The sequence below is a fragment of the Ascidia mentula genome, chromosome 1 (genome assembly GCF_947561715.1).
Source record: "Ascidia mentula chromosome 1, kaAscMent1.1, whole genome shotgun sequence".
NCBI classification, from domain to species: domain Eukaryota; kingdom Metazoa; phylum Chordata; class Ascidiacea; order Phlebobranchia; family Ascidiidae; genus Ascidia; species Ascidia mentula.
Window position 1 is genome coordinate 18174488 of NC_138566.1, and position 13086 is coordinate 18187573.

General features: G+C 40.4%; 1 protein-coding gene across 1 annotated transcript; it reads left to right on the forward strand.

Moving 5' to 3' along the window:
- The first annotated feature begins 6097 nt into the window (after positions 1-6097).
- LOC145888779 (uncharacterized) lies at positions 6098-7347 on the forward strand. The gene is made up of 3 exons (XM_082979627.1): positions 6098-6555; positions 6784-6858; positions 6939-7347. The coding sequence occupies exons 1-3, from the start codon at positions 6098-6100 to the stop codon at positions 7345-7347; spliced, it is 942 nt and encodes a 313-aa protein (XP_082835753.1).
- The last annotated feature ends 5739 nt before the right edge of the window (positions 7348-13086 follow it).

A 13086-nucleotide genomic window follows, 5' to 3' on the forward strand; every position in this document is an offset into this window, starting at 1 on the left:
TATTGTGAAGAGTCAAACCATGTGCAGATCTTATAAAAAACTTTCTTTAAAGGTATTGCGTTGGCCCAATAGTTACTCAGGGTTTACTAGTTCGAATGCCTTAAGTGGTATTTACAACGTCGGAACGCCATGTAAACAAAAAACGCAACAAATTGAATCGTTCAATCTTAAAGATTGTGACGACATCCTGGCAACGTTTGTTTTATGGAAAATATTGGTTATTTTGTGTCCGAAAACATGAGTTGGCGGATCCAAGTGAGATATTTCAGTACACGGGACTTCAGTCAATATTCTCGACCAAAGTTCACCTTCAGGCTCAAAGTCCAAGTGAAAAATGATCTTTTCGGGATTCTGAAAGGAAATATAATATTCTGCAGCAGTTTTCCTTTAATTTTTTTGTAGATTTACCTACCGAGCGAATTGAAAGATAATGAAAAATGGTTAGAATTATATGTAGTCGGGATCCGCTTGAAATAGCGCTTGTAACATTCGTTTTGGCATGTTCAGTTGCAAACACGTAAGACACAAGATTGGGCACAAGAAGAAATTCTCATTTCTGTTTGGTTAGAAACATCACAAAGTTCAAAATTCGTATATTAATTAGATGATCGCACAACTCTATATGTACGTAAGGGCATGTCGATGACAGTCTTTCTGGGAAGGCATGCACATTTTTTTGAAACGGAAACATACGTTGGGTTTATGGCATGGAGTACCGCTGTTCTCAAGCCTGTCTACGTGTACAATTACAGAAACTGAGTTTGGTTAAGAGCAGTTTGATTTGTGGAATTTTTTCAAGGTTTTGTATCATTCGTAATTGTACGTATGAAGGAAAGACCATATAAAGACCTAACAAAATTTAGAAGGCCTATGCATATCTACATATTTTAATTGTAGTATTGCATGATTACGCGCACCAGTATTATTATGTTTTGGCCATGTATGTCACTGAGAAAAACGTTTACATAGATCAGAGATTAGATATTTTTGGTCTAGGCTATTCATCATTTTTCATTTCAGATTCCTCATAAAATTTAATCTACTTTTTAGGTCAACTATACAAAGAAATGTTTTGTCAATCAAGATATTTAACAAAAACTGTGGCGATTGGCGTTGTATGTGTCATAACTCTTTTTGGCTTGTACAGTATTCTTTGCTACGAAAATCGGTAAGGCATAAAATTTGTTTCATTAGGTGTTAATTTGGGAAGTTGTGTCTGACAAACGCAATCCAGCATATTTTCCTTTCACGTATTATATTACGTTAAAAATTTCACAAAAGAGATTGGAAGCCGAAAATCCTCAATATTTTTGTAGTAGGATGAATACAAATACTGATGATCGGCTTACAAATATCGCTCAAATCATGCCTGGCAACAAAGAACCAACTTTAAATTGTAACCAACATTCCAGCAGTCCCACGCAGACGGAACTACAGAACTGCATCAAACCACCTAATGCAAAGACACACGTCATATGCAAACATTTGCCGTATACAGAAACAACATGTTCAAGTAATAAAGGCTATGAAAACTGTACTTACTGTATACGTAAAGATCAAAATAATTTCATAAATAAGTGATTGAATATTTTTAGGTAAGAGCAGGTGTCCAGACTGCGTTGTTCCAAATGTTGTCCACTATGTATGGTTTGGGAACCGGAAATTTTTGTTTCTTCATTATCTTTCTGTTCGGTCGGTATCGGTTTATCAGGTAAATTAAAGTAACATTGTAAGAAATCGAAAATAAAATCTAGGAGGTCGTTTTAGAAACCCGAAAAGATCATTTTTCACTTGGACTTTGAGCCTGAAGGTGAACTTTGGTTGAGAATATTGGCTGAAGTCCCGTGTATTGAAATATCTCACTTCGATCCGCCAACTCATGTTTTCGGACACAAAATAACCAACATTTTCCATAAAACAGACGTTGCCAGGTTTTCTGCTCAATCTTATAAAAAAGCAAATATCACAGAAAATTTGTTAATGTCAACAGCAATTCGTTTCAGAAATAAAATTATTTTGGAGCATGGTGGTATTTACTTGGATTCGGATGTTATAATTCTTAAATCGTTGGACTCCTTAAGAATGTATTCCTACACAATGGGAAGATCAATTCGTATCCAACTTTGTAAACTTCGGCATGCATATGCTGGTAATTCCCTCCACGTTTTTACAAACTTGTTTGTTTTAAGGTAATGGCGCATTTCTGTCGAAATCAAATGCTCCTTTTTTGAAGGCAAACGTAGAAGAATACAAGAACTACAATAAATACCAAAAAGTAATTTGTCCCTTAATAAGTTTTGTTCATGGCGTATTGCTTCACTTAATCGATTTAACATCAACACAGAATTTTGCATACCTCAGTTGTCAGTGGCCGAAAACCACGTGGAAAGAAGGTCGATCTGATCTTCCAATTCACGTTGAGGAAACTTCAATGCATCGCCCGAGCCCTTGGGTTGAACCTGCAGATTGCATGACAGGGGATTCGTACGACATAACTAATAATTACATGCTACATCTACATCCTTCAAAATCTATGACGCAACGGGTAGATCAATTGGTTTTGCGTATTTTAGTCAGAGAGCAGACAACTGACAGCACAAAGTCCATTTAAATATGAACAAATTCCATCAACAATAATGTCAGTAATTTTATATTTTGATGAGCTATGTCACGTCATTGATTATATGAGCATTTTCTATTCCGTTCAGGACAAAGACTACGGCGTCGACGAACTTCGAGTAATGGATACGACCTATGGAGCAGCCGCTAGGGCGGCGCTATTTGGAAGTCAGGACCTGGTTTTTCTGATGGACGAAACAGAGAAAGCTAAAGATCGTAAGAAACCGAAAGCAGTTCTTCCCTTTACAGATTGATTTCAAACAAGAGACAGACATTTATCCAACGTGTATAGTTTTCAAGAACGAAATTAAAATTAATTGCATTTTCTGGCTCATCATTCTGTTTACATTTAGACTTTACGTATGTCATGGAAAGTTATACCGAAACATTGTTGTATTAAATCATGTATTTAATACAACAATGTTTTGTTATAACTTATTTTTTGTAAGGTATATTGAGTTGTTTCAGTAAGCTGCGCAGTGTTTACTAATTTGACTGCCTTAAATGGACTTTAGAACGTCGGTACGCTAAGTCAGCAAAAATACAACAAACTGAATCGTTCAATCTTAAGGCTGCAAAACAAACATTTTATTTCAATAATAAATGACATAGTAGTTTCAGGTAACAGTTAGTTTCGCAATGTTTACTTTTTCACAACAAATAAATCTTGTTTATTTATTGCTGTCGGGCATTTATCTCAAAGCAACAGAAACATATAGCATAGCTGCAGGCATTTACTTGACGATCTCAGCTGTCGTATTCCGATTATTAAGTTGACTGGGATCACAGCCAATAAGAAAAAATGTTTCTTTTCGTGTCGGAGGTTTGATAAATGGTGATGGTCAGAATTAAAGTCGGGATCCACTGTAAACAGCTCTTGAAAAACCAACGAATATATTGCTGATGGTGGTGGAAGATGCAGAGCGCGGACGTGTTTGCGATCATATTTCCTCAGGACGACTAAAAGAAGCAGTACAAAATTTAGGTTACATACTAACCTACGTTTTGTCCTGCATCTTTTAGCCAAAACAATATCCAAATGGAGGTCCAAGTGCTAACTATACGGTGGCTGCAAAATTAACTCTCTATTAAATAAATTAGATCTTAACACCTAAGGTATAGACAAAAAGGTGGAACCAACAGAAAAAAAAAATTTGTTGACAATTTGTGATTAATTTTCTACAAAATCAGCCTCAAAGTTTTGGTCCATTTTCAGCCAGAGTTGCCTCATTCGCAACTCAGTGCAGTTCACAACCATTCTCGTCAGAATAGTTGACAGATAACTACTATTCACTAAAACACACACACGTCCGCAAGACTATCCAGCACACCATATAACAATAAGGAAGGAAAAATCAGATTAATTGCATTTGGTTCGATACTGACGTCACGAGCCTGCGAGCGTGTCGGACTACAACTAATTTACTGGTTAATAGCAGTCTAGCAGTCAGCCATGTGTTTGCACAAACACTACAAACCATCAGTATACATCAGAGGTCGCCAGCGTGAGTTAGGATGATAATCTGAGGAGTATTTGAAGAGTATTTTAAATTGCATCCTGTTGAGATAAGCTTGGTCGGTCTCATGAGTTAGTTACCAGATACGAAATTTTTAATACTCGACACGCACGACAATTTTTCTGAAGATGTTCGACACGCAGAAAAAAATCGATGCCCTGGTCCTGACAAAGAAGAAGAGAAAACGGCCTGGCTGTGCATTAAAACAGTTACAAGATGATTACCTCGATGCTGAGAGGGTTATGCTCAACCGCGAAAAGGAAAAAATGCAAGTAGCGTTGCTTGCCGTAGAAGCAAGCTACACCAAGGTTATGAACCTGTGTGAAGATATGTCCGATGAGGCCACGATGCCGGGAAGTGTCTCTCGAATGAGGGATTGTGTTTGAGGCTAGAACGAGTTCGACATTCGAGTCAGGCAGTGGCTGCGAGACATTTCAACACCGGTGCCTGTCTCGGAAGCCTGAAGCCGTTCCCCGCCCGCAAGTAGAACGTCGAAACGATGTGAATCCACTATTCACACTGGGAGCGTAAGATCTTCTAGGAGCTCGACATACAGTATTAAGTTAAAGGAAAGTCGTGTGAAGCTAAACCTTGCTCGATTAGCACGCAAGCAAGATGAAGATAGAAAAGAAGAAAGAAAATTGGAAGCTGAACGAGAATTAGATAAAAGAAAATTGGAAGCTGAAATCGCTGATCGCGAATCTCAACGGAAGTTAGAATTAGCAGAAGCCGAACTGAACGCATGGGAAGAAGCTACTAGTGTTTGTTCGTTAAATTACGAACCCCAAAAAGACACAGTGTGTCCCAAGACAGAGTCGCACGTTTCGTAGAGTCGCGCGTTTCGTGGATTTTGCGAATTTCGTTGTAAAGCAGAGTGAGGAAGCCGACTCGATATATGGGAAAGGTCTCTTTCCTTCAGTGAGAAACGGCTGATGAGTGAGAAACGGCTCTGCTGGACACTCATTCGGACAAAACCTTCTGTGAGAAACGGCTGATGAACATGTTGGATGTTGAGGTTAAAGGCGAACCAGTTTGTATGCAGCTCGGGTCGATCAATGCTGCAAAGGAGCTGAACACCGTAAAAATCTCCATGTCAGTGCTACCCTTAATGGGAGGAGAGGAGTTCAATTTACCGGAAGTGACGCTACCTGACGAAATCCCTGTTACGCCTGAGCATGTCCCAAAGTTTAGAACTCCTGTTCGTCTGCAGGGAGTAGCATCTGCAGGGGAGTACATTTACCGCAAATCAAAGGTGGGTCTGTCACATCACTTATTGGTACAGACAACTACTTAGTTCATCGATGTTTGGAGAGTCGGTTCTCTCCTGATCCGGAGTACCCGGACGCTGCCAAAACACCTCTAGGTTGGTTGCTAAGAGGTTATGCTCCACAGAAAACCTCCAGTGGCTGTAGTTTTCTGTTGCAAGGAATTGAACGTTTCAATTCCTTTAATAACATAAATGACATCATCGTAACCGATGATGGTGAAACTTATCCCATGCGAAGTGGTGATTTGGGGATGCTGAATACTTTCTCCAGTGGCTCCGGAGCAACAGGGAAGCAATGGAGTTTGGATTGAAGTTTTCAGCAGAGGACGTCATTGCATATGACATCATGGCCAAGCAAGTGGAACACAAAGATGGACATTACCAGTTACCACTGTTGTGGCGAAATTCGGCAGATGTTCTTCCCAACTCTTTGAAATTGGCACAGAAACGACTGTCTGGTCTTAAGAAGCGTTTGTCACGTGATTCAAGTTTAAGTCAATAGTATGTTAAGCAGATGAAAATCTATCTGGAAAAGGGTTATGCCGAACGGGTACCAGAAGAAGAAATTAGTACCGACGGTCGGAAGTGGTACCTTCCTCACCACCCCGTGGTCAACCCAAAGAAGCCGGATAAGCTTTGAATCGTTTTTGACTGTGCCGCAAAGTGCGACGGTAACTCCATCAACGATCACTTGATGAAAGGACCAGACTTGATGAACTCGTTGGTTGGAGTGCTTCTAAAATTCCGCAAAGAAGCCGTGGCTTTGGTTGTGGACATAGAAGCCATGTTCCATCAAGTACGCGTCACGCAGCAGGATCGTGACGCCTTCAGATTCTTGTGGTGGCCAGGAGGCGACACACTGAAGGACCCTGTGCCGCACCGAATGACTGTTCATTTATTTGGCGCGAAGTCGTCCCCAAGCTGCGCCACATTCTGCCTACGAGAAACTGCACGTGGATTTGGGAAGTTTTTTAATCCTCGTGTCGCCGAGGTTGTGAGAAAAAAACTTTTATGTGGACGATTGTTTTTTTCAATCCCCACAGAAGCAATGGAAAATAAAATGGTTGAAAATTTGAGAAGTTTACTGTCCATGGGAGGTTTCAGGCTGACATCGAGTGACGCTGTGATTACCACTGTTCCTATCGGAGAAAGGTAAAAATCAATCCAGAACATTCCGCTTGACGGAGAGGTACAGAAACGTGTTCTGGGAATCAGCTGGCGTCTGACGGGGGACGAGTTTGGATTTAATGTCGTCCTGCCGGACAAACCGATTACGCGACGTGGAATGCTCTCTGTGACAAACTCCCTGTTTGACCCCTTGGACTCTTTGCACCCGTGGTCCTAGAAGCAAGATTGATCTACAGGGACGTGTGTCAACAGAAGATTGGATGGGACGATGTCGTGCCGACCACGGATCAAGCCAGGTGGCGAAAATGGCGAGAAAGCCTATGTGAGGTAAGAATACCTCGTTTTTATCGAATGACTACCAATGCGTCCAAAAGTACAGTTACATGGTTTTGCTGACGCTTTGTCAGAAGCACAAGGTTGTGCTTGTTACCTGAGGTCGTAGATGACCACTCGAACGTTACGTACTCGTTGGTGATGGCCAAATCACTGCTTTCCGGTTCAGGAAGGCAAACCATACCACGACTGGAACTGAAGGCTGCTTTGGATGCAGTGAAAATGTCACGAACAGTAAAGGAGGAACTTGATTCAATAGACTGTCCTTGTCTGTTTAGGAGACACTCATCCATCGTGCTGCAGAGTTTGCACGCCGACAGCAAGAACTTTCCTATATTTTCGCGAAATCGAATTACACAGATTTTGAATCACTCAAGTGTCCATGATTGGATGCACGTACCATCCAACGAGAATCCCGCTGATGCAGCGTCTCGCGGTATTACTGCCAATGCACTGTGCAGTGGAATGTGGTTAACCGGTTAAAATGGCTGAGTCCGAACTCGTCAAGTTTTTGCAGCGTCAGCAATTTGCTGATTGGCTTGCATCGCTACCCACTGGTAAACTGCTGCCAAAATTTGCGCTCTATAGGCTCGACCCTATATTGAAGGACGACATAGTTCGTGTTGGCGGCAGTCTGCGAGGTTTGGCTACGAAACAAGGCTTCCGGCGATTCTGCCCAAAGATTGTCGCCCATCGGAATTAATTGCCCAAGAAGTGAACGCCCAAGGCGCGGGACATTCTGGTATCAACTACACATTGAGTATATTGTGCCAGCGTTACTGGATAGTGAACGCCCGAGCGACTGTTCGTCGGGTTATACTCCATTGCTTGTTTTGCCGACGAAGAAATGCCAAGTCAGGTCATCAGCTGATGGGAAGAAATGTCCAGATTGCAGGTTGACGAACCACCATTCTCACACATCGGTGTGGAATGGATCGGACCTTTGCTGATCAGACAACGCAGATGCGAAATTAAAAGGTACAGATGTCTGTTTACGTGTATGACGACACGTGCTGTTCATTTAGAAGTTGCCGCCGACCTAACTACAGACGCCTTTCTAAACGTCTTGAGGCGATTTCTTGCACGATGTGGTTTAATATCACACATTTACTCGGATAACGGAACCAACTTCGTCGGTGCTAACCGCGTTATGAAGGAAGACGAGGAAAAATGAAACCAAAATCAGATCTGCGTCTACTTGCGCCAGCGGAAGGTGAAGTGGTCGTTCAACCCACCAGGAGCAAGCCACATGGGTGGAGTGTGGGAACGGATAATCAGAACCGTCCGAAGAATTATGATGGCGATTTATCCTGAGGGAAAACCAGACGATTAGGCCCTGCACACGTTGCTGTTGGAGGTGGAGAACATCACAAATTCACGACTTCTAACTAAAGTCTCCCTGGAAGTTGGTGAAGACATACCCTTGACGCCAAACCACCTATTAAGAATTAACCCATCGGTGGGATTGCCGCCGACGACGACCTTGTCATGCAATTTGCAGGTTCAACCAAAGGGTTCGGGCGATGCATTGAAGTTTCCTCAACGTGAATTGGAAGATCAGGTCGGCCAACATTCCAGATATATTTGGGCCACTTGCAACTGAGGTAGGTAAAACTCTGCGATGAAGTTAAATCTGTTGCGTGAAGCAATACGTTATGAAGAAAATAAAGGGGCCAATTAATTTTTGGTATTTATCGGAGTTCTTTTATTCTTCTACGTTTGCCTTCAAAATAGGAGCGTTTGGTTCCGACAAAAATGCGCCGTTACCTTTAAACAAACAAGTTTGTAAAAATGTGGAAAGGATCATCAGCATATGCATGTCGAAACATACGTTCAAAAGGATTTGATCTTCCCATTGTGTAAGAATACATTCTCAAGTCGTCCAAAGACTTTAGAATCATAACAACCGAATCCAAGTAAATACCACCATGCTCCAAAAGAATTTTATTTCGTTTTTTCTCAGTGACATAAACTGCTAAATAATAATTGAAATGTGTAGATATGCATACTAAATTTTGTTTGGCCTTTATATGGCCTTTCCTTCGTGTGAATAAATACGGATGATACTAAACCTTGTAAAAATTCCACTCACCAAACTGCTTTTAACCAAACTCAGTCTCTGTAATTGTACTCGTAGACAGGCTTGAGAACAGCGGTACTGCATGTCATAAATTCAACGTATGTTTCCGCTTTTATACAGTGTGTCTGCCTCCCCGGAGATACCGTCATCGACATGCCCTTACGTCCATATAGAGTTGTAACAGCATCCATTTATTATGTGAATTTAAAACTTCGTCAAACAGAATCATAATTTCGTCATGTGTCCAATCTTGCGTCTTATGTATTTGCAACTGAACTTGTCAAACGAATTTCGATCGCAAACTAATACGCGCTCTTCATCGTCCACCACCTACATTACCAATCCATCATATGCAATATATGCGATGTTTTACAAGCGCTGTTTTTAACGGATCCGTCACCATCAAATTCTAACCATCACTATTTCCTCGGACACAAAATAAAAGGTTCTATGATCCGAGGTGTTTTCGTTATGGTGGGTTTTTCCTCGATCTGTAAGTTGCCGCAAAGCGCGACCGACTGTCTTAGATAGTATTGTGATCAACACTCATTGAAACATATAAACATGGTTTATTTGCTATTAATGTGAACAAACCAACATTACAAAGCTTTCTGTTACCTGGAACTGCTACTTTGTTTATTATACAAATGAAATATTTGTTTTGAAGCATTGCAGTTTTGTTACTTCGAATTTAAGAGTATTATTTTGTTGTGTTTTCTTTGACGTGACGTACCGACGTTCTAAATGCCCTTTCAGGCAGTCGATTTGGTAAAGCATGCGTGATGTCGTTGTCAACCCAATATGACTTCAAATAACTTTTTTTGTGGTTTTCAAACATCTGCACTTGGTGTGACACTTTAATAAACGTTTTGATCGGTATTTTTAACTTAAGAAACATACATGATGGACTTAATGCAAAAATAATTTGGCATAACTTCTAATGACACACGTATGGTCAGAGTGTAAACAGAAAGATAAGCAAGAAAATAGAATAGATTGTGATTTCGTTCCGAAACACTATAGGCGTTGGATAAATGTCTGTCTCTTGTTTGAAATTAATCTTTAAAGGGAAGAACTGCTTTCGGTTTCTTACGATCTTTAGCTTTCTCGTTCATCAGAAAAACCAGGTCCTGACTGCCAAATAGCGCCGCCCTAGCGGCTGCCCCATAGGTCGTATCCATTACTCGAAGTTCGTCGACGCCGTAGTCCTTGTCCTGAACGGAAATGTAAACTTCTGTCAAGAGGTGTTTTTGGCGCTTGGAAGACGTAATATAACAATTTTATAGTGATAATTTACTGGAAAGATCGTTGTAGCAAACGACAATATACAATTTAACATACCTTCTTCTTCATTGAACCGGAAGGATGTAGATGCAGCATGTAATTATTAGTTATGTCGTACGAGTCCCCTGTCATGCAATCTGCAGGTTCAACCCAAGGGTTTGGGCGATGCATTAATGTTTCCTCCACGTGAATTGGAAGATCAGATCGACCTTCTTTCCACATGATTTTCGGCCACAGGCAACTGAGGTATGCAGAAAACTGGGATGAAGTTAAATCGGTTAAGTGAAGCCATACACCATGAACAAAACAGATCAAAGGACAAATTACTTTGTGTTTATCGTAGTTCTTGTATTCTTCTACGTTTGCCTTCAAAAAAGGAGCATTTGGTTCCGACAAAAATGCGCCATTACCTTGAAACAAACAAGTTTATAAAAACGTGGAGGGAATCATCACCATATGCATGCCGAAGCTTACTCAGTTGTACATAGATTGATCTTCCCATTGTGTAGGAATATTTTCTTAACACGTCCAACGATTTTAGAATTAAAACATCCGAATCCAAGTAAATACCACCATGCTCCAAAAGAATTTTGCTTCTGAAACGAATTGCTGTTGACATTAACAAGTTTTCTGTGACATTTGTGTTTCTTTAAGATTGAGTCGACAACCTGGCAACGTTTGTTTTATGGAAAATGCTGGTTAATTTGTGTCCGAAAACATGAGTTGGCGGATCCAAGTGAGATATTTCAATACACGGGACTTCAACCAATATTCTCAACCAAAGTTCACCTTCAGGCTTAAAGTCCAAGTGAAAAATTATCTTTTCGGGTTTCTGATGGTAGCGCAAGTTCAATGGATGTTTAAACATTCTTATGTAATGTTACCTGATAAACCGATACCGAGCGGACAGAAAGATAATGAAAAAACAAAAAAATTCGCTTTCCAAACCATACATAGTGGACAACATTTGGAACAACGCAGTCTGGACATCTGTTCCCACCTTAACATAAAAAAAACAAAGACTCTGTAGAGAAATAGTTGGCTCCAAAATTGCATCATTTACTTGAACACGTGGTTTGTACGTATGGCAAATCTTTGCACACGACATGCGACTTTGCATTTGTTGGTCTCGTACAGATCTGTTGTTCTGCTTCTTTTGTCCCGTTGAGGTTTGTGGCACCCAATGTAGCTGCTTGCTTGGTGGTTAACTTGGCATGATCAGAGTTTATGAGCGGTATAGCTGTAATCGGATATGGAGGAACCCTAAATAGATGTTTATTGACTGAGGCTTTCAAATGCAACTATAACAAGGGCGCAGCGATTCAAATTACGTTGCTTGCAAGAAGACTGTATAGTATATAGGTGGCCTTTATATTACGTGACCATAATCGGGTTTCAAAACCATTAAAGAACGTTACACGTCTTCTCACCTTTTTTCGTAGTTTCCCCGTCGGAAATTCATATTAAGAAAGGAAAACCAGACAAAGATACTTACACCGCAAACTGCCACGATCTTTCCCAGGTATTTTAGCTTATAAACCATTTTCCTGTTTCTGGATAAGCTTTTTAAGGTAAAAGGTATAGCAGAATAGGTTCATAACTGGAATGCAATTTCAAAAGTTCTGAAAATAATCCTCAGATTACCAACCTAATTCATGCTGTCGACCTCTAATAAATACTGACGGTTTCGAGTGTTTGTGCAAACACAATGCTGACTGCTAGACTGCTCTTAAGCCAGTAAATTAGTTGTAGTCCGACACGCACGCACACTCATGACGTCAGTATCCAACACAATACAATTAATCTGATTTTTCCTTCCTTATTGTTATGTAGTGTGCTTGATATCCAGAATAGTCTTGCTGACGTGTGTCCGTTTTAGTGCATTGTAGCTATCCGTCAACAATTTTGACGAGAAGGGTTGGCAACTACACTGAATTGAGAATTAGTAAACTATGGTTGATAAAGGAACAAAAATTGAGGCAGATTTTGTGGAAAAATTAAGCACAAACATATTTGGACTTGTCTGTTGGTTACACCTTTTGTCAAATTTATGTATTTAGGTCTAATTTATTTAATGACGAGTTGATTTTGCTGTCACCGTAGCACTTGGACCTCCGTTTAGATGTTGTTTTAGCCTCAAAAAGCAGGACAAAATGTTGGTTATTCTTGTGAAAAAATGATCGCAAACACGTCCGCGCTCTGCATCTTCCACCACCATCAGCAATATATGCGTTGGTTTTTCAAGCAATGTCTCCAGTGGATCCCGACTTTAATTCTGACCATCACCATTTATCAAACCTCCGACACGAAAAGAAACATGTTTTCTTTTTGGCTGTGATGTAAGTATACCTAAAATTTTGAGTACGATAGCTAAGATCGCCAAGTAAATGTCTGCACTGTGCAGCTATCCTACCTCATCATGTGATCGCAACACTTCTGTAATATCTATATACCTACAATGTTTAATTGTAAAGACATAAAGATAGCAACAAGCAAATATAGTTGTAACAGATTACCGCTCGTACAGGCGCAAAAAATGAGATTTCCTAGAATAAGATCACAAATGTGCAGCACATATTTCATGCACGAATCGCCTTCCAGAATCCAAAATAGCACCCGTTGAAGAATCTTGTTCTATATAGACTTGATGTATCTCCGTGCTCAATGTACGCAAGCTTCTTGTAACTGAGCTAAGAAATCGAACTTAAGCACCTTGCCCAAATTTAATACCTACTCTGCCATCTCGCATTACTCCTTTCAATCAGACATGACAAAGTGTTTAAAGTGCAAATGACATGGCCATGACAACTTTGCGTAAAACTAAAGGTACATCTACAACAAACATATATCCAAAGTTT

Coding starts and splice junctions, on each gene's coding strand:
- LOC145888779 (XM_082979627.1), top strand. CDS start 6,098: ATGAAAGGACCAGACTTGATGAACTCGTTGGTTGGAGTGCTTCTAAAA. Junction 6,556..6,783: donor ACTGTTCCTATCGGAGAAAG/GTAAAAATCAAT, acceptor GTGTGTCAACAG/AAGATTGGATGGGACGATGT. Junction 6,859..6,938: donor GGCGAGAAAGCCTATGTGAG/GTAAGAATACCT, acceptor ACGCTTTGTCAG/AAGCACAAGGTTGTGCTTGT.